At 37.2% G+C, this 22,199-nt stretch overlaps 1 protein-coding gene and 1 pseudogene across 2 annotated transcripts; one reads left to right on the top strand and one right to left on the bottom strand.

Annotated features, from left to right (window-relative positions):
- The first annotated feature begins 203 nt into the window (after positions 1-203).
- Positions 204-6,416, top strand: LOC149823026 (organic cation/carnitine transporter 4-like). The gene is made up of 2 exons (XM_089980493.1): positions 204-766; positions 4,998-6,416. Exons 1-2 carry the CDS (start codon positions 214-216, stop codon positions 6,155-6,157), a joined length of 1,713 nt encoding a protein of 570 aa, XP_089836619.1. The 5' UTR covers positions 204-213; the 3' UTR covers positions 6,158-6,416.
- A 482-nt stretch (positions 6,417-6,898) lies between these two features.
- Positions 6,899-16,486, bottom strand: LOC149823025 (dolichol-phosphate mannose synthase subunit 2 pseudogene; annotated as a pseudogene). Its single transcript, XR_016425841.1, has 3 exons — positions 16,482-16,486; positions 7,522-7,612; positions 6,899-7,404 (listed from the first exon to the last, which is right to left on the bottom strand). The product of XR_016425841.1 is annotated as a dolichol-phosphate mannose synthase subunit 2 pseudogene (transcript).
- Positions 16,487-22,199: the final 5,713 nt, after the last annotated feature.

Genomic DNA, 22,199 nt, shown 5'->3' with positions numbered 1-22,199 from the left:
CGCTCATGTTCAGGTCATCTTCCTATTCAACCCATTATTTTGGCGTCATGAAAGCTCCCGTTAAACTTCCTCATTTAGTATTTGAGAGGTGGGCCCAGCTAAGTAGTGGACATCCCAAGAGCTATTGCACCCCACCCTTACCTTTTTTTCTTGTCTTAATAAATTGTGCCCACTGCCGGTTCTAAGGTACTACCTCCACATAGACCTCACAACATGGCCGGAGAAACCATGCCGGAAGAGCCAGGCCTAACCTCTCCGGGTCCGGGAGGCCCTCCAACCATGGCCGGAGAAACCATGCCGGAAGAGCCAGGCCTAACCTCTCCGGGTCCGGGAGGCCCTCCAACCATGGCCGGAGGGGATCCGAGAGGCCCTCTAACCATGGCTGGAGAAACCATGCCGGAGGAGCCAGGCCTAACCTCTGCTGGGTCTGGACGCGGAGATGTCGAGCAGCTGGGTATCGATTCCATGTTGCAGAGATTCTCAGGTGAGTTCGGCGTTTGGCAACTCCGGCACTTTGTGCTTACTAGCCTAGCTTGGTCTCTTGAAGCGTTTCACACCATGGTCATGATCTTCGCCGATAAAGAACCGGATTGGCGATGCACGGCACCTTCAGGCTGTGGACCGACTATTTGCAGCTCCAAACCAGGTTCATGGGAGTGGATCCATGGTGCACGTCAATCAACCATGTCCGAGTGGGGGCTGGTATGTTCCCAGAGATATAAGGTTGGCTTGGTTCAGTCTGTTTTTTTTGCCGGAGCTTTAGTTGGTAAGTTTTTTTTTTTTTGAGACAACAGATAGTTGGTAATTAAGTTTGGTCAGGTGATATTGAAAATCACCACCATCGGTGATCTTTTCAATATCCACCGCACATCGTGCCAACAGTTTTTTTTTGCCGGAGCTTCATAATTACGTCAATCAACCAGGTGTCTGTGCTAGAATATTTGGAACTGCACAGACACATGGCAAAAATATTTTTTTATACAGTTAGGCACTGCATAGTCGTCAGTGAGGCATTTTTCATTACAAAAAGAACACGATGGTGCTCTTCACAAGAAAACAAGGTTTTAAATGGGTTGGTACGCAAAGTGATGCAAAAGTTGGACAAGAAGGAAAAAATCCAACTCCAACCGCAATTGGCAATAGTTAATTTATGGTCTACAATAATTATCGCCCACAATAATATCAACAACGATAAATATATTGTCGCACCAGGCATCAGCATTTTAAGATCGTTTATATTACTATTGCGGATGACAATTATATATCATCATCTTTAATCTCAACAATAATTATTGTCGCTACAAAATGATAGGCTCTAGGAGATCATCGGGAATATCATCCTTAAAGTGACAATAAATATCATCACTAATATTAATTAAATACGATGATAAATATAGTCAACAATATTAATTAAAACTGGTAATAAATATCATCGATAATATTAATTAAATATGACAACAAATATTATCAACAATATTAATTAAAACCAACGATAAATATCGTCAATGATAGATTAAAAACAACAATAATTATCATCGTATTAATTTTAGAAAATCATATATGTCAAATATTAGATTATTGGCAATGATTACTTATTGTCATAATTATAAAAGATATTTAACGATGATTAATTATCATCATAATTATAAAATTGATGATAATATTGTCGGCAATACATCTTTTCAATTATCTTTCATATTTTCTTATTTATATTACCGACCAGATAAGAGAGATAAGAGTGACGATAAAATATCATTCATTAGCAATAGATATTTTTACTAAGACATTATATATCATCCCGATTAAATTATTATTGACAATGATAATTTATCATCGTTATTTTTTTGGTCATGACCTCTTTTCTTCTTGTAGTCAACTTAAAATCATATGAGAAAATTGTTATGTGACAAGGATAAGAGTACTTGCGCATGACACGCAAAATCTTGAACATGACATGTATATATATTTATATATCAAAGGTATTTTATATTAATATAAAATATTGTATAATATTTATTTAAAATTCAAAAACAGTTTGTGTTTTGTAATAAATATATATATTTGTATATATAGATAGTTAAAATAAAGTGTTTTTATTAATATAAAATATTGTGTATTGTTTATTGAAAATTTAAAATGTTTTCTGTGTTTTATAATAAATATTAATAAAATCATTATATAGCAATATAATATATTTAATATAATATAAAGTATTTTATACTCATTACTTTTTAGAAAATATTGCCCACCTACAAGGGTATTTTTGTGATATGAAAGTCTCTCTCTCTAAACCGGTAAGACCCATCACACAAAAACAAACAAGAAACCTTTTCAAAGGCTGTTTCAAATATGTCACCCCATGTGTGGCCCGTCAAAATGTGTCAGAATTTTTGTGTCAATACCTGTCATTCGTGACAATGACCTGTTTAAACGAACGTGTTCCTGTGACTTAGGTAAATAGGAGAGAAAAGTGGATCCGAATCAGCTGTTGGATTTCTCACTATCAATTAAGAAACAATCAAGCAAAAAGCAGGAGAGTCTACGTGTCTCAACGGATCGGGTTTGTTAGGTGGTACCAGATTTGGACATGGTTTTTGGGTATGGTATTGGGTCTGGACTCGGATCTAATCGAGTCTTTTATAAAAAAAAACATACCTGAACCCGATAAAAACAACATGAACCAGACCTGGCAAAACCATATTTTTTATCATTTTACGTTGAAAATTTGTGGGTCTTAATCGGAACTCGGGTCGGGTTCAGGTATGGTATACAATTTCACAAACTATACCCGGTCCATGTATTAATCGGAACTTCCGGTCTTAATTATTTATCATATTATACCTGGGCCCTATAGGGTTTGGTTTGGGGTCTGGGTAAACCAAGCCCATTGACACCCTTACAAGAGACGTGCTCATGTAAGCAAAAAAAGCTAAAAAAACAGTAATGGTAGGGCCAGTCCAAGACGGAACTACAAAGGAATTATTCTTTTCATATTATCTTCCAACATTATCTTAGATTATTCACTTTTTGGTGCCAAATATTCAAAGTATATTTGGCCGATAAACTTAAATTGAGAGTTAGCTCATGATTAATCATGAGGCCATGGATGGAAAATATTAGTACAAGATTACCACTTTTTCATCTTGTGCAACTGGTATGGATTTTTTTTTTTTGTGATAATCAAAGGAAAAACCCCATCACCTACCACACATTGGCCGGCCTCCAGTTGGTAAAACCCCTAAGACGGGCCTTGCCCATCGGAGAGTACACCCAGATTTGAGCTTACGGTACAGGATGCTATCCATGGGTTTCGAACTTGTGATGGCCCTGTCAACTTGGTGACATTTACAAGTCCCATCTACCAGATAACTTAAATGAACTGGTATGAATGGGTGGTGCCATAAACCTTTTTATTCTACCACTGAGGTGGTATCCCATGTGGTAAGCGGGGTCCTGTGCCAAGCTGAAGGCTCAGGTTCGAATCCATCTGCCACAGATATCTGGTAGGGGTCTGCTTAACCCCAGCTTGCCTTTCAAAAAAAATGTATAACTTTTTCTTCTGTTTTTTTGTTTTATAATGGGAAAAACCTGCTCGTTTATTATCCTGTCAACTTAGTCATGTTCACAAGTTGACCCTACCTGATGAGCGGAGCCCTCTCGGCAATGCTATAAAACTTAGTTAGTTGGTTTATAAGGTTATATCTAAATGGGCCATTCAAGAAGGGTCTTACCCTAATGAATAAGTCATTGGTCCTCTTTGAGAGTGACATGGGTTCAAATTCCACCGTTTTCCTTTTTCAAAAAAAAAAAAGATTAGTCCTTTTCTATTCTGTAATTTGTCGTTTTTTCTTTCACATGACTACATCAGTAATCACTGGATTGTTCGATTATGTGGATGACAAAGTACACTAAAAGTAAAATCAACCGATATCTGACTTAGCAGAAACAAGATGTTGAAAAAGATGATGTAGAGAGCTAAAGCTCTTAACATATTCAGAAACTACGATAACACCAACAAATCCAATAGATTTTTCTTGGAGGGAATTAATTAAAGGAGGGCTTATATGAACTATTCAGATAGGTGTGACTGTTTCAGCCTGTTTTTGAAGATGATTGAACTAAGGTTGCATAAGGTCTGTAATTGAAATTTTATCCTTTATCTATCCGAACAAAGCCTAGAAGAGGAGTACAACAGTACTTTTTGACAGACATTAATTATGAAACTTAAAATTCTAGTCGAGGCAAAGAATATTTGTTGTATTAGATCCTATGGTGATCAGCATCTGTCGAAATTTCACAAAATGTGATGGCTTAGCACAACAAAATCAAAGATTCAACTTGTAATTTCTGCAAAAAAAATATGCAATAAAAGATATTAGAGGAATGAGTTCAGATATAACGATAAATAGAGAATGCTAACTCAAAAATAGAAGGTAGAGTGATTCTTCAAGATTATCTCCATAGATAAGGGAAACCATGTCAACAATTGTTTCAAGAAACATGGTGAGGATACAAATCGTTTTTGCTGGGTTGTGGTATAATCACATCCATAAACTCCAATTAAACTGACCTCTAAAGAAAACAACTGAGAGTAGTCACTGGACATAAAGCAGTGTTAGCCTGCAATAAGACTCAACCATTGAAACAACAGCAGCATTTATGTGGCACCCTGAGGTGCACCAGAGTGTGAATTATGGAAAATGACTTGATCTCTAACAATTTTCTTCTAAAACCAATTCTTTGAGATTATGGCCTTCAGTCTACGTTGCAGTTACAGGATTCTTTTACACACAATATCTTGGTGGACATGATTCTGTAATAGTTCAAATGATCCTCTCGTAGCATAGTGGGGTCTTTGAAACACCTGGAAAACACATCACTCTAATGACCATGCTTCACAATAAAGCAATTTCACTTTAAATATATCTTATTGCTGTTTCATAATACTGAACAAGTGCTCACTGTTATCTGATACAGCTCTTCTTTTTCTGTTTCAGGTGCTGGAATATTTGGCCATCTCGCAGATTCGTTCTTAGGGAGGAAAGGAACACTAACCACTGTCTGCATACTAAATGGCATCATGGGACTCGCAACAGCTGCCTCACCAACCTACTGGGTGTACTTCATACTTCGCTTCCTAACTGGAATTAGCTCAGGTGGTGTAGGACTGTCTGCATTTGTATTAGCAACTGAGCCTGTAGGCCCTGGCAAGCGTGGAACTGCTGGTATGTCAACCTTCTACTTCTTCTCTGGAGGCATTGCTATACTGTCTGGCATAGCCTACATCTTCCGTTCATGGCGCATGCTCTACATCATAACCTCCATCCCTTCCCTCCTCTACGTCGTCACAGTCATCCCCTTCCTCCATGAATCCCCACGTTGGTACCTTGTCAGAGGTCGGACTTCCGATGCCATGAAAATCATGCAAAAAATCACTGATTGCAACCGAAAGAAAATCCCTCCTGGAATCTCTCTCTCCCTTGATAATAGCAGCAACAATGACCAGAATAACACAGAAGCCTGTTCAAATCATGCTGCTTCTGGCTCCTTAATTGATGTCCTTAGATCACCAATCACAAGGTTAAGGTTGGTCTTAATGGTGATCATCAACTTTGCTTGTGCCCTAGTTTACTACGGGCTCAGTCTAAACGTCGTTAATCTACAGACCAATGTCTATTTGAATGTCTTCCTCAATGCTGCTGCTGAAATGCCTGCATTTGCAATAACAGCAATACTATTGGGGACTATAGGGAGGAGATACATGACCTTAATGACAATGTGCTTTAGTGGAATATTTTGCATTGTGGGGAGCTTGGTCCTAAAGGAAGGATACTATTATAGGATAGCAAGAATGATTTTTGGGGTGATGGGAATTTTTGGCATGGCAGGAACATACAATCTGTTATTCATATACACAGCAGAGTTGTTCCCAACTGTGGTAAGGAATGCTGCACTAGGATGTACTACGCAAGCTGTACAGGTTGGGGCAATCCTGGCACCGTTAGTGGTTGTGTCAGGCAGGACTGTTGCATTTGCGGTGTTTGGGGCATGCGCAACAGCAGGAGGGCTACTGGCATTTTTCTTGCCAGAAACTATGAACCAGCCACTATATGATACAATGGCTGGAATTGAACTCAGTGTGGCAGGGCAAATATGACTTCATGGGCAAAATTGTTGGTGGTGAGGGAGGAAACCAGCAATGGAACAGACACACCATTCACCTTCTTTCCCTAGACAAGGAAATGAAAGTGACAAAGGAAAAGCTGAAAATAGCTCTCCTCCAGTTCATGTTTGTACCTTTAAAATGTTTTCATGCAAAGCAGCCTCTTGCTAGACTATGAACTGTTTATTCTAGGACCATTGGCTGGAGATTATGACAGCCAGGGGTTAATAAACATAACAAAGAAAGTAAGTGGCAATAAGATCTCTCTCTCTCTCTCTCTCTCTCTCTCTCTCTCTCTCTTAGTTTCCCTCTCGTTCATGCTTTATAGAATGTGGTCACACACACACACACACACACACACACACACACACACACACACACACACACACACACACACACACACACACACACACACAGTCCCCTGAGTACATCACGAGATATAAGATACATCCATATCCATTCATTGGCGTTAGATGCAGGTAGCTAGCATTTGTGGGCACTGGTTTTGATGAAGCACTTTGTCTAAATTATTTGATGTAGGACTACCCTTGTATTCACATCAATCTCACACTCAATTTCTAATTTTGTTATCCTTGCAAGAAATGCATGAAAAAGGAGCAAGGGAGTCGACAAAAACCTGAGCTAAATTCTTATCATATGCATTTTCTTTTGATCATAATGAGAACAAACCGATGGCCACCATAATACATAGTGAAAAAAAGTGAAAATAGACAAGTTCAACTTAATAATATGTATCTGTAGTCTTACTTGCCTAAGCACAACAGGCCAACATTCCCTACTTGGTGTGGTAATAACCAGACGGGCATCCGATTGGTGCATCCAAAATACCACTTTCATATCTGCAACTAAAAGATTTATTACTGTATATGGTTTCTTGAACATGATCAAAATGTAATCCCTTATCACCACAATAGAGAATAAATAAACCTTACCAAAATATTCAATTATAATTGTATGTGCATGACAATTACTATCTTAAACGTCAGAGTTAGTGGTTCATTTAGATAACTGGAGGACAGTTTACAGCACCATAGTAAGATGACAAGAAAGCGACTGAACCCCTTTGCTCAAGCTGATTTTCTTTTCGATTTCTGTATCACATACCCAATAAACATCGATAGGAAGCTGAGAAGTGATGTACCAACAAAAATGTGTATGATCAGTGCATATTCTTTTGTCAGGAAGTATTTGTGGACGAAGTGATCAGTATCAACAAATGGCTGCAGGAAATAAGAAGAAAATGAGACATAAGGGAATAAAAAGTACAAGAAGAAATAGATGACTTAGTGAGGAATATGAACTAAGACTCAAAATCAACAACTAGGGTAGCAACCAACCAGAATGATAACCGAAAATGTGTAGTAAGTGAAGATGGATAAATCGATGAGGGACAAAATAAACTCTATTGCCTTGTCAGTTCCATCTGTTCTAATACCTCATTCCTCTTGAGATAACAATGCCCCTGATTCCTGATGAGAAAACCAGGTATTTTAATTCAGAAGATAATTGAAAGATCTCTATATTCAACAGATGACACATGCAACTGATAACACAGATGGAAAGCCATTTGTCCATCCACTAGCATTAATATGTCATCCAGCATATCTCTCTCTCTCTCTCTCTCTCTCTCTCTCTCTCTCTCTCTCTCTCTCTCTCTCTCTCTCTCCCTCTCTCTCTGTGTAACTCACTATGTGATATTTGGACATCAAGTAGTGTTACTGGATTACACTAGAAGATGTAGATTCAACCAAAAAACTCAGGATCATAGTTTGCAGCAGCAAATATATTCAAGCTTCAATGGGATTCTTGGACCATGAATAGATCCACATTTCCACATGGGAACTTTGAAAAACACCCACAACGGGGCATCAAAACACACGAAACCAGAGTAACAAAAACACCCGGATTGCCAATAAATCCCATCCTTTTCCTTCCCTCGACGAATTATTTCGGTTTTAGCCCAAATGAAGGGCAAAAGAACCCAGGAAATTGAAAACACAATCATGATTCATTGCAAATGTCTAAAAAAATCAACCATCCTAAAACAAAATGTCGACTCCCCACAAGAATCAAACTATATTGGTCAACAAAATCATCACCAGTTTACGATTTGGAGCCTGAAAAAAGTTCATCAAAATTCTAAAAAAGCAAGAATTAATAGATGTCACAAACAGAGTATGACGAAAGATAAGAGGGGATGAAATTACCGGTAACAAATCAACGCGAGGTCGACGTTGATCTTGCCAGCCTTGCCAATTAATTACTATTTCCAGCAACGGAAAATGACGCAATCTGTACGCCTCTCATTTTCCTGAAGGGTGTTTTCCACCTGCATGCTTAAACATGTGAGTTATTGACAAATCCACTGCCTATTTATGTCACAAAGACACGATTACATATACATACGTGTAGGGGTGTCAACGGGTCGGGTTTGGTTCGGATCCTAATAAAACCAGACTTGGACCAGATTTTCAGGTATGGTATCGCATCCGGACCCTGTGTAGTTATACACTGCCGGTCCCAAGCCCGGATAAAGGAGGAGGGTTGCGGTAGGCCTGTGACAGCCGGCATAAAAACTTTGTCATATCCTATGAAAATGAACCAATATGAGAATTTCGTTGGGGCGTTCCCTACTGAGCGACGCGCTGTACTCTCTAGGCCCGGAGGCAGTGATAAATGTGCAAGGGTTGCTAGGTCGTCGCCCAGAAGCGACGCGTCACACCGGCGCCCGGGTGTGGTGTCAAATAGGCAAGGGTTCCCTCACTTTGTTGGACGGGTGGGGGTAAAGAAGTTAGTCCAAGACTATAAAATTAGGTTAGCCACTTGGAACATAGGGTCTTTAACTGGTAAGTTGGTAGAGTTAGTAGATGTTATGTGTAGGAGAAAGATTGATATTTTATGTCTTCAAGAGACCAAATGGGTAGGTGAGAAAGCTAAAGTGATAGAACCTTGGGGATATAAGATTTGGTATACAGGAATAAATAGGAATAGGAATGGAGTAGGGATTGTTATGAGTCGTCAGTTTATAGATAATGTAGTTGAGGTCCGTAGGAAGGGTGATAGAATTTTACTTATTAAATTAGTATTAGGTACGGATATTATTAATATTATTAGTGTTTATGCACCTCAAGTAGGTTTAGATGATTCCATTAAGCATCAATTTTGGGAAGATTTAGATGAAGTAGTACAAGAGACATCTTATGGAGAAAAGCTTTTCATCGGCGGTGACCTTAATAGACATGTAGGCATTAGTAGGGATGGATTTGAGAATATCCATGGAGGCTATGGTATAGGAGAAAGAAATGAAAGTGGAGAAAGGATTTTAGATTTTTGTTTGTCCTATGATATGATCTTAGCAAACACTTGGTTTAGGAAGAGGGAGTCTCACCTAGTAACATTTAAAAGTGGGGTTAATACGAGTCAGATAGATTTTTTCCTACTTAGAAAGAGAGATAGGGGTTGTTGCATCGATTGTAAGGTTATACCAGGAGAAAGTGTAGCTACACAACATAGAGTCTTAATTTTAGATCTTAGAATTAGACAATGCTGCAAAAGGGATAGACATAGGATAGATCCTAGAATTAAGTGGTGGGCACTTAAAGGAGCTAAACAAGGAATGTTTGTAGAGCAGGTAGTTAAGGAAGTTGATTGGTGTCTCGAGGAGGATTCAGAATCAATGTGGAATAAGATAGCGGGTGGTATGAGAAAAGTAGCTAAGGAGGTATTGGGTGAGTCTAAAGGCGGTGCACCACTAGGTAAGGATACATCATGGTGGAACGAGGATGTCAAATTAGCTATTAAGGTTAAAAGAGAGTGTTATAGAAATCTAAGTAAGAGTCGTGATAATGAGAATTTGGAGAAGTATATGATAGCAAAGAAGGAAGCTAAAAAAGTTGTTCGAAACGCGAGGGCTAAGGTATATAAGGAGGTTTATGACAAGTTGGATACCAAAGAAGGCGAGAAGGATATTTATAGGCTTGCAAAGATGAGAGATAGGAAATCGAAGGATTTGGGTATGGTTAGATGTATCAAAGATGAAACGCAAAGGGTTTTAGTCAAAGATGAGGAGATTAAGGAGAGATGGAAAGATTATTTTGATAAGCTATTTAATGATAGTCATGCTCAAGATCTTGGAGACTTCTCCATTCCTTTTCATGAGATAAATCGTGACTTCATGCGCAAGATTCAAAAGAAAGAAATTGCAGAGACTTTGAAGAAAATAAAATCAAGAAGGGCAGTTGGCCAAGATGGTATACCTATCGAGGCTTGGAAATGCTTGGGAGAGAAAGGTTTAGAATGGTTGACAAATCTTTTTAACAAGATTTGGCGAACAAATAAGATGCCTAATGAGTGGAGGAAGAATACTTTGGTGCCTTTATATAAGAATAAGGGTGATATACAAGATTGCACAAACTATCGTGGTATAAAACTCATGAGTCATACTATGAAACTTTGGGAGAGGGTGATTGAGTCTAGGTTGAGGAAGGTTGTCATGATATCGGAGAATCAATTTGGTTTTATGCCTGGAAGATCAACTATGGAAGCTATACATCTTCTTAGACAACTTATTGAAAGATATAGAGAGAGGAACAAAGATTTGCATATGGTTTTTATTGATTTAGAGAAGGCATACGATAGAGTACCTAGGGACGTTTTCTGGTGGACAATGATGAAGAAAGGTGTTTCTCTCAAGTACATTAGTATAATTAAAGATATGTATGAAGGAGTAGTAACCAATGTCCGCACTTGTGGAGGGGTGACAACCAATTTTTCGATAACGGTTGGGTTACATCAAGGATCTGCTTTAAGCCCTTCCCTATTTGCGATAGTGATGGATGAGCTTACGAGATCAATTCAAGAAAATGTACCGTGGTGTATGTTGTTTGCTGATGATATTGTTTTGATTGATGAGTCTAGAGCTGGGGTTAATGCTAAGTTAGAATTATGGAGACAGACATTGGAAGCTAGAGGTTTTAAGTTGAGTAAGAGTAAGACTGAATATATGGAATGTCGGTTTAGTAAGCAACGAAGTAGTGATGGGAGTGTAGTGAAGCTTGGTGAGCAAGATATACCGGTGAATGATTATTTCAAATATTTGGGATCCATCATTCAAAAGTATGGAGAAATTGATGGAGATGTAAATCATAGGATAAAGGTTGGGTGGATGAAATGGAAAAGTGCTACTGGAGTGCTGTGCGATCGTAGAATGCCATTGCGGTTGAAGGGAAAGTTTTATAGGACGACTATTAGACCCGCTTTACTATATGGTACGGAATGTTGGGCTGCCAAGAGACATCATATTCAAAAAATGAGTGTAGCTGAGATGCGGATGCTTAGATGGATGTGTGGAAATACAATAAAAGATAAGATTCGGAACGAAGAGATACGTAAGAAGGTAGATGTTGCACCCATTGAAAATAAGATGCGAGAGAATCGTTTACGGTGGTTTGGACATATTCGGCGAAGGCCTAATGATGTTCCAGTTAGAAGGTTGGAGAAATGGGAAAATATATTAGTTAAAAGAGGTCGGGGTAGGCCTAGGAAGACTTGGATGGAGATGATAGGAAAGGATATGAATGCTTTGAACCTCATCGAGGACATGGCGTTGGATAGAAATGATTGGAGGAAAAGGATTCATGTGGAAGACCTAAAATGAATTTCTTTTTTGGTTCATATCGTTGACCCCAATTGTTTTCGGATGAAGGCGTAGTTGTTGTTGTTGTTGTATCGCATCCGGACCCGGGTTTAATCTGGTCCTCTATAAGAAAAACCAAACCCGGACTATACCCGGTAAAACCATATTTTTTATCATTTTTGCATTGAAAAATTGCGGGCCTTAATCGAAACTCGAGTCAGGTCCACGTCTGGTATAAAATTTCACAAACTATACTAGGGTCCATGTATTTGAACCTTAGAGTTCGGACCCGGGTCTTAATAAGGTCTTCTTATTTATCACCATACCCAGACCCTGTGGGGTTTGGTTCGGGTCAGGTCCTGGTAAACCATGCCCATTGACACCCCTACATACATGGTTCTTAAACATGACACTGATTTTGTAAAATTAAAAAAAAAAAGAGGCATGATCTCTCTCTCACATAAGTATATATATTATTTATTTATTTATATAATTTGAGACAGTATAATTAAAAAAAGGTGAAAAATCCACAACCAATGATAATTAGATGACTCGCATTTTTCAATGTTTAAGTGTTTCATGGATCAAACCTTGCATATGTGTCCTTATAATTTATGTGAGAAATATGCTTTACACTAAGACTTTATGACATCTAGACATATGCAGTTAGAAAAATCATCGGCTCACAATGCAGTATTGTGTCTCATTCATTTTTAATGCTTTAAAAAAAACACATCTAAATATCGAAAACTTATAATTTAAAACATGTCACTTACTAAATAAATGATGAATAATCCAATAATCGATAAAAAAAACTCTATCTGTAGAGAATGAACATTGATAATTATCGGTTGTAGATTTCAGAGCTTCCTTTGGTTGGACAGTCGACTCTCTCTCTCTCTCTCTCTCTCTCTCTCTATATATATATATATATATATATATATATATATATATATATATATATATATATATACAAGAAAAACAAAAACAAAAAACAAAAATACAGTGGCAATTAAGAGGGAGAGATGCTCTCTCTCTCTCTCTCTCTCTCTCTCTCTCTATATATATATATATATATATATATATATATATATATATATATATATATATAAGAAAAACAAAAATATGTTTTTTCTCAATTTACATGCTTTTGGCTCTAGTTTAGCTTGCAAGTTTGTCGGTGGAAGAAAATGTCTGGTCTTGCTCTCATGGGGATTCAGTAGCACATTTCCGCTTAGCATCTTTGAAAATCCCAAAGTGGAGTGATTGAAATTCTAAAAATAACAATTCTAAGAATGTGTGTCTAGCTTTTGGGATCTCGAATTACAAAATCCTGTTTTTGATCATAGTGTTCCGAATCTCAATCTTATCTGTGCGATGTATATCTGAATCTGAGATCTGAATAAGATCTGATATGGAACTGTTGAATCTTGATCCGAAACAAGTGGTAATAGTATCAGATCTTGTATAACTAAGCCATTTACTGAACAAAAAATGGGCTCATATTTTTAACTGGATCCTAATTAGATCCAACCCAAAATATTGATTGAAATATGAAAAACCAATTTGAATCTGATCCAAATCCACAATAAAAACTTATTTGTAAAGATCTGAATTCAAAATTAATCTATACATGGGTCCAGAATCCAGATGGGGTTATGCTTTGGTAGTCTTTAAAAACAAATTCCTCCCAACAATAGGCGGTTTCTATGTATGTATATATCGACTTGTGACCTAGGGATGTAGGGTTGGGATTCTGGTAGGATGCATTCAATATCGAATCCAACTAATCGGTCTTTGGCTAATCAAACTTGGATTTGGATGGAAAAAAATTAAACCAATACTGAATCCCCAAAACTACATGAAATCAGATTTGGATCTCCATCGAATTAGGATACCTGTCAGATCCGCTCATGAAATCGTAAATGGAATCCGAATCCAAATCCAATTACTAATCGGATTCAATTTTCTTAACCTATCCCACTAATTGGATTCAAAATCGAGCATCAGATTTATACGATCCGTTGACATCACAAATTTTTGCAAACCTTTGAAAGATTAAAATTTAACTACAGGGATTTGCAAGATATTTTGTATCTTGACATTCACACAAAATGCATTAATTTATTATGAACCTCATCCGAAAGATTAAAATTTATCTGAGGAGATTCATATGATATTTTATGTAGACCTCTTGACTTTCACACAAATTCAGAAATATCTTGCTGAGCTTCAAAATTTTAAAATCCAAGGCATGATATTTTGTGTGGATCAACCTCCTACCTCCTGACATTTGCATAAATTCACAAATTTCTTATAAAACTCTCTAAAAAATTAAAATTTAATTAAGAAGATTTGCATGATATATTCAAGTTTCTGATATTCATATAAATTCACAATTTTTTTGTGAACTTTCTAAAGATTAAAATCCAATTAAAAAGATTTAGGTACCATAACAACGGTTTCTTCCCATTGTCCAAAAAAAAAATGGCTAACATTAATAAAGGCCGATTTACCCTAGATTAACCCTATTGCATATGTATGAGTTTATTATGTGATTGAGCCAACGACAAGGAGGTAGGTGCTAAAAGACTTTCACTCAATGCTTGATTAATTAACATTATCACCCTTCTTATGAAAGATTTAATTACGAAGGTTTATTTGTTACTTAGTTGTGGACACACTTGGATATGATGATTCATTACATAGTTGGCATCCTTCTTGCTGCCTGCATTTAGAATAATGGGGCTGGTAAATGAACCAAGTAGCTTGTGACTCAACTCGGTCTGTCTCGTCATGAACTCGTTCATGATTGGATCATATAGCAAGTGAGTTGAGCCACGAGCAGCTGGTTTAGCTTAAACAAGTTGAACCCAAACACAAGGTGTTGAGTTTGACTCGGAGTGAGCTTGTATAGATAAAATGTATACATATATTTTATGCGAAATATATATAATTAAAGAGAAAAAATACGTAAAATGTATATACAAATAGAAAGATGCTTAGAAAATATATACACAAAATATGAACTATTGACTGCAACATATAAAATACATATATTTTTTAGTATAATATATAAAAATTTATATCTTTTATTTATAAATAACATTTAATGATTTTACACGAGTCAGCTCGTGTTCAGCACCTCTCGTTTAAGGATGAGCCGAACCCGAGCTCGGCTATGCTAAGCAGGAGCACAATCCATTGGTATATAAACCAAGCCTTAACATGCCATGTTTGGATCGTTTCGCTTGTTTACCAGCCCTAATTTTAGATTACCAAGTGCTTATAAATCCCAAGTTAACAAACCTTGTTTTTTTTTCAATAAAGTGACAATATTGGATAGGGATAAAAATATTTAAGCAATATATTATTATGGAATCTCTTTAAGTTGGACTTATCTTGGTAGTTTGTACACATACAAAGTTTTTCAATATCATAGACCTAGTTGTGCCTTCCTAACTTATATGGTAAATGTCCCAGTGGCGTAAAACTCCAAGGGCTTACCCCTCGCCTTCAAGGAGTCACCACGCTTCTGCTCGAGTAGGGATGAAGCTCATGGGATTTGAACCTAGACCACCCGGTGGCCTAGCAGCCTAAGGCGCATCCCACTACACCAAACCCCTTGGATTAGAAAAGTATATCTCTCTGGAACCTAATAACTTTTTACTCAAGCTTAACCGTGAGTTATATATAACAAAATTGCTAAAAATATCCTATTATATAAAACGCACTTTTTAAAATAAAGGATAAAAAATATATTTTATATAAAACTTAACAATGAAATTAACTACAGGTCTTCGTTTTCAGTGCAAAGTTATGTCCTAAGCCCGTGGGCAAACACCCTGCTCATTCTTTGGATTAACCAGACCAAAATCCAACAGGTTCCAGCAACGGATAGCTCGTGCACTGATCCAAATCCGAACTTCACTGAATCAAGTCAAACTAAAACAAACAGGCGCTTAGAGTTGGTCCAACTTGGATGCAAAGTCCAAACTCGGTCCTACAATATGTTGTCTGGATCAGGTTACCTATGGATGTACCCTAATAGCACATTCCCCTAAATCCATCCACGTGGGTCCGAGAGGCTCATCTGCAGTGGATCAACGACATCCCATGGCGCCCCTCACTTATTTCCCTCTCAGAGGAACATGACAAACATTTATTGTCCATGACTCAAAGCAGATCCAGTGTTCCGGCTGAACACCTAACAAGTTGTTTCGCCCAACCACATGCTGCCTTATATGCGCCTCTCACCCTTCTTTAAAGGAGGGCCACATGGCTAGTAGTTTCAAAGGGTCGGATTTACCCGGACCAAACCCTATAGGGTACCATCTTTGATCCCCGTTAGTAAAATAACTAAAATACCTTTAGGGATGGGAGTGGGCCCGGGAGAAACGGGGCCTCATCCCGCCTCACCCCATTTGGACTAGGGATGAAGGACATGAAACGAGTAGAGGTTAAAATCAAAACTCGTGCGGGGATGGAGGGCAAAATTTCGGGACGAGATGGGGGTGGTGACCTTATCCCCCGCCTCTGCTCCGATCCACGGTCCCTAATTAACACCCCTCTCTTAAAATATCTCTCCCTTTATCTTTATACTTAATCTTTATTCTCCCTAATCTCATTTTTATTTTTAAGTATATCACCTCTCTTCCTTACCTCATTGTCTTTCCCTTTCTTGTTTCATGGGACACACCCCATCACATGACCCACCACCACCTCATTGCTACCCATCACTATCGGCCACCACCCTTAGATCAGCCAACCACATGCCATCATGCGCCAAACCCCTACCATCTTAATCCCAGCTGCCACACCCCCTACTATTGCCATCTCTTTCTGTCACTAGACATCGACGTTGGAGCCAACTGCTGCCGCCAGATCCTCTACTGACCACCCACCTCCCTCCAACCTTCTTTCCACTCTCACTGTGTATTTCCTCTTCTTTTGTTCAACAGTGAAAAAGAAGGAGGAGGGGAAGAAGAAAGGAAAAAAGAGGAGGGACAGAAGGAAGAAGAAGAGGAAAAAGAGGGAAGAAAAGAAAAGGAAAAGAAGGAAGGAGAGGGAAGAAAAAAAAGAGACTTTCTGAGCATGCTGACATCACCGCACACCTTCATCATGCTGCCATAGTCACCTTAACATATGTGCACAACCGCCTTGGGATTCATGCTCAGTTACCTCGAGAACTGTGCATCATCTCGAGATTCATGCATATTGTCTCAAAAAGCTTGTCACTATTGTCTATACATGAGATTGTTTCGTAATCTGCACCATGCTTATTTCATAGTCTCCATCGATCGATCGCGTGGTTGAAATGCCCCTAGAGTTTGTGTTGAGTTTGGGAAAACCCTCAAAGCAAAGGACATGACTAGAGAGGCATAATTCTTTAGTTCTTTGACTCGTTTGTAGGTTAATCACACGAAAAATTAGCAATCCTTGTCCCGACCTTCGATGAGATATGTAAATCTCGAAGGATGCTTTTTGGAATTTGTAATATATATAAATCTGAACTAACCGAAGTTGAGAAATTGGTGGACGGGAATTTATAATTGTAGAACCAGGGTAATTTGCAACTTTATAAAGTAATTTGTTTTGCAGGATGGATGTTAAAGTTAAAAGATACAATAGAATATAAAACTTCATGTTTTGCAGGAAAGAATATTAAAAGTGTGTGTTGATGTGTGTGTGCAAGTGTATAAAGGCAAAGTACCTACAAACATGTCCTTAATGTCGATATGCAACATATACGCATGAAATCCAACATATGTATAAATACTTGTGTAACAATGGGTATGCATATGTACTTGCAAGCATTGTGTTTAATTGTGTGCATGTATAGGAACAACACGTGAATGATTGTTTGTTTGCGTGCATTTGTAATTGAATCATATGCCTAAATTTTGTGATACGATGCTTGCATACGTAATTGACATATGTAAATATGAATATAATATGTTTGGGATGATGGATTTTATGGGATAAAATATATTACATGCATTAGAATTTAACTGCATAGAATGTATTTTTTGCATTAGAATGAAATTGTAATAATTGTTATTTATGAATTGCATAGAAATGGGTTGATGTATATTTACAAATGTATTGTGATGTATGTTGTGAATTCAGAGGTATTGACCTCATGGGATCCTTGCGAAGGCAAAGTTTCGTCATTCATGATTGACAATTGTGAATGTGAGAAATGGTAAATCATGAATGTAATATGTGTGTATCAACAAATGGGGTTGCTAGAGCAACCTCCACCTTGGTCAGTTAATGGCTAAGTGGTGCTCCGTCAAATTTTAAGATCATTTTTTAATGACTCCAGTTTTTTATTTTTTTTATTTTCAAGCTTTTCTCACTTTTCATTCTTTTGACTCTCATTTGGCTTATAAGTTCATGCATGTGAGGTGTCACTTGGTCTTGCAAATCAGTGACTCTCTTAAGATTAATGCCTAGTTTTATTCTGAGGACTCTGTTGCACTAATTTCTAATTTGGATCTTTGAATATCTCGAAGTAAAGCAATTGAAGTTTTAAAGATAGAGATCTTAAGAATGTGCTATGTTTTAGAATCTCGAATTACAAAATCCTATTTTTGACCATAGTGTTTCAACAAATCGGATGGTTGGAGCATCTTCCACTTTGGTTAGTTCAAGGTTGGGTGTTGGTCTATCTTTCATTGTTCGGTGGTGCTCCATCAAATGTCTGAGGTCTCCATTTTTTTAATGGATAAATAAAGTCTTTTTTCGATGGTGGGTCAAATTTTTATTCAAATACTTATAATAAAAGTCCGACTCAGGCTCACGCTAAAGCCCAAGTCTAACCTGATAATATATCAGATCAGGCCCAGATTTGTTGGATCCCTACCTTTCATGGTTTGGTGGTGCTCCATCAAATTTCTAAAATCATTTGTGCCTCACTAGTGAATCATCTATAATTTTAGTCGATAAATCACACAAGATCACATTTTGCATGTGTTGTCTTCTCCATCCAAAACCCATTTTAAATAGAATTTTCAGCATATAAATGAGAAGTTTTTGTTTTTGTTCCAAGGGGCTTTCTAGTGGTGTAGGGAAGCCTAATGCTCTTTCAATTTTTACAAATTATTTTCTTTTCATCAATTTTTTCTTTTTTTTTCATCAACTAAAAATGTATTTTGATGGTAGAGAAAATGCCAGTGTTTTTTTATGGTATTTTGCAACTTCCATTGCAAATTCAAGTTTGAGGAAGTTAAAGTCTCATCATTTTTGTATACCCATTTCAATTTTGTGCATATTCTTTTGTTGTTAGGGTCTTATTTTGTTTTCTTCATAATCTTAAAACCCAGTGACTCGTCCATGATTGAATCATGACTCCTCCAGGTCAACCCAATGACTCAGCCGATGTTAACTTTATATTTTATATAATATATATATATATATTATGTATATTTTATATTATATTACTAATATATTGTATATAATATGCATTATATGATATTTTTATAATATATTTAATGTGTAATTTTATTAATATATGTATAATCATCTTTCTATCTACAACATACATAAATTTTATATTATATTTCACATAATATATATAATTATGTATGTATGACTGAGCTGAGTAGTGAGTTGACTTGGCTGAGTCATGCTAAAACTCAGTTGACTCAACACATGACTCGACCGAGTTTTGTACATATTTGGGTCATTCATTGGTTTGACCAGTAAATGATCGAGTCACTGGATTGACCCATTTTTTCTATGTCTCTCTCCATTTTGTTCCTGCTTGTGAAACTTTTTTGGCTTTCCTTATTGTAGGTATCACTTTGGTGGTTGGGTCTTAAAATTTTTTCCCTTTTTTTGGTTTTTAGGAGTAGGATTTAGGATAGGCGCTAGGATTAATGATAGGTATTTCAAACAAATGGCTTCACTTTGCTTAAATGGTAACATAGTTGATATAAACATGATTTATCATGGTCCGGCCGTATGGATGAGCCGTTAAATATTTAGGGTACGTTCATGTCCTTCAAGTAGACAGAAGGATTTAGGACTCTTGACCTGTTCAATATCCAGTCATCATTGTAAGTGTGATCCAACTTATTTGTGATTTCTTTTGGTGTTATTATTGCCTAAAAAATTGTAGTGTGATGTGTGAACTTAGAAATATGCTAGGGACACTATATGGGGAGTTTAATATAAATTCATTTGTTTTTTTTGTTATTTTAAGCATTAATGGCTTGGCATTCAAGATGCAATGACATAATGGACACGTTGAACAACCTTGCTAAGGTTGCCCAGCAGCAGACCACTACGATGCACGTTATGGGCAACAACCTGATGCAAGTTGCCCAAGATGGACAGTTTCTACCAGTAGTAGGTGGCGGTACCACCTACAAGAAGTTCATGAACATGAATCCACCTGCTTTCAGAGAAAAGAAGGGTCCAGGTTTGGTTGAGAATTGGGTGCATGAGATCGAGCGAATCTTTATATTTAAGTGAAATGTCTCTAAATGAAACTCAAATTAGGTTCAAATGTAGGTGAATGTCTCTACTAAAATTTTGGCTATATTAATTATTTATTATATTTTTTTTCTAAACAAATCTAGAATTCTTTAGAAATAATTTTTGAAAAGGGAATTTCTACTAGGGTCCATAGAAACCCTTAATATAAAATATGTGATTTTATTAAAGTATTTGTGAAGTTATGATCATAAAAAGATTCACAAAACTTGTTTATGGGCGCTTCGTGAAAACCATAAAAAAATAGGTGTGAGCATACATTTAAGTGAATATTAAAGAAAACGGAAAAAATGTTTGCATAGTTTTTCGCGATTTTGATATAAAATATGCTATTTTACTAAGGTATTTATGATTAACAAAGAAGACACATAAATAACATAATTTTTATGCACATCTTGATGATCGCAAAAAAATATGTGCGAATATACATTTAAGTTAGGTTTTACTTTAGTCGACCGGCAAAATAATATATGGCGTGAACTTTACTAGGTTTGCTTATGAAAAAGGTAAAAAGGTCTTAAAAAGTTACATATTTATGGTTTTGGAAAACCGGCAGATTTAAAAAAAATTAGGACATTTAAAAAAACATGTCATATTTGTTGTATATGACAATCATTTTTTTTAATAATTAAAAGGCATTCATCACCCAATGGAATAAAGAGAAATCGATTCCAAATCCCAAGGCAACTCGTGGGATTTTAAATCTCATGGGTTGTGAATGATTGAAAATCACAGGCTGCCTGAAATCTTATATTCAGTTGAACGACAGGCTGGGTCGGCCCATCAGGCTGCCAGGCCGTATGCTCATTCCAAATCGTATGTATAGACGGCTCTTTGTCTACCGGAAGGTGGAGCATCCATCCAAGTAACCCACTACGGTCGATTAGATGCTATCCATCTTAAGATGAACGACATCCCATGGCGCCCCTCACTTGTTTCTTTCTACTTGACAAACATTTATTGTATGCAGAAAAGGTCACCATCTAATCAATTACAGATAGTCACAGCCCAAATATGGGTCATATGTTTGTCCATGACTCAAAGCAGATCCAGTGTTCCGGCTGAACACCTAACAAGGTGTTTGGCCAAACCACATGCTGCCTTATATGCGCCTGTCACCCTTCTTTAAAGGAGGGCCCCATGGCTAGTAGACCAAACCCTATAGGGTACGTCCTGATATTGGGACAAATAAGAAGACTCGATTAAGACATGGGTCGGGACCTGAAGGTCCAATTAATACATAGTTTCGGGTACACTTTGTGAAATTTTATACCAGACGGGTTCAACCCGAGTTTCAATTAAGATCCACAATTTTTCAGTGTAAAAATCATAAAAAAATAGTATTTTATTGGGTTTGATCCTGATATGGTTCATGCAGTTCTTATCAGGTCTGAGTATGGTTTCTCTTATAATAGACCCAATTAGACCTTGGTCTGGACCTAATACCATACCCAAAAATCTGGTTCAAGTCTAATTCCACATCGGTTCGAACCATCCGAACCAAACTTGACACCCTTACCCATGAATTTTTTTGTCAAACGAACAATAACAACAACAAAAGTTGCCGCTATTGACCTTTAGTGGCTAATTTTATCGCCGATTGCTCGTTTGGCAAAAAAGCTCATTTTTTATGTTGGCCGTTCATTTCAAACTTGCCATGGATGGCCAACATGTTCAAGCACCTGCGCACTTCTCTCTCTCTCTCTCTCTCTCTCTCTCTCTCTCTCTCTCTCTCTCTCTCTCTCTCTCTCTCTCTCTACATATATATATATATATATATATATATATATATATATATATATAGAGAGAGAGAGAGAGAGAGAATGCATTGAACCAGGTTCTCATTGGATTAAAATTTCACAAACTATACCCGGGTCA

Source organism: Nuphar pumila, chromosome 11 (assembly GCF_984573655.1).
Source record: "Nuphar pumila chromosome 11, dmNupPumi1.hap1.1, whole genome shotgun sequence".
Taxonomy (NCBI): domain Eukaryota; kingdom Viridiplantae; phylum Streptophyta; class Magnoliopsida; order Nymphaeales; family Nymphaeaceae; genus Nuphar; species Nuphar pumila.
This window is presented reverse-complemented; position numbering and strand designations above follow the sequence as displayed.

What these genes read in the sequence shown, in the direction of transcription:
- LOC149823026 (XM_089980493.1), top strand. Translation starts at nt 214, where the DNA reads ATGGCCGGAGAAACCATGCCGGAAGAGCCAGGCCTAACCTCTCCGGGT. An exon ending in TTTTGCCGGAGCTTTAGTTG is followed by an intron (nt 767 to 4,997) that starts GTAAGTTTTTTT and finishes TTTCTGTTTCAG; the next exon opens with GTGCTGGAATATTTGGCCAT.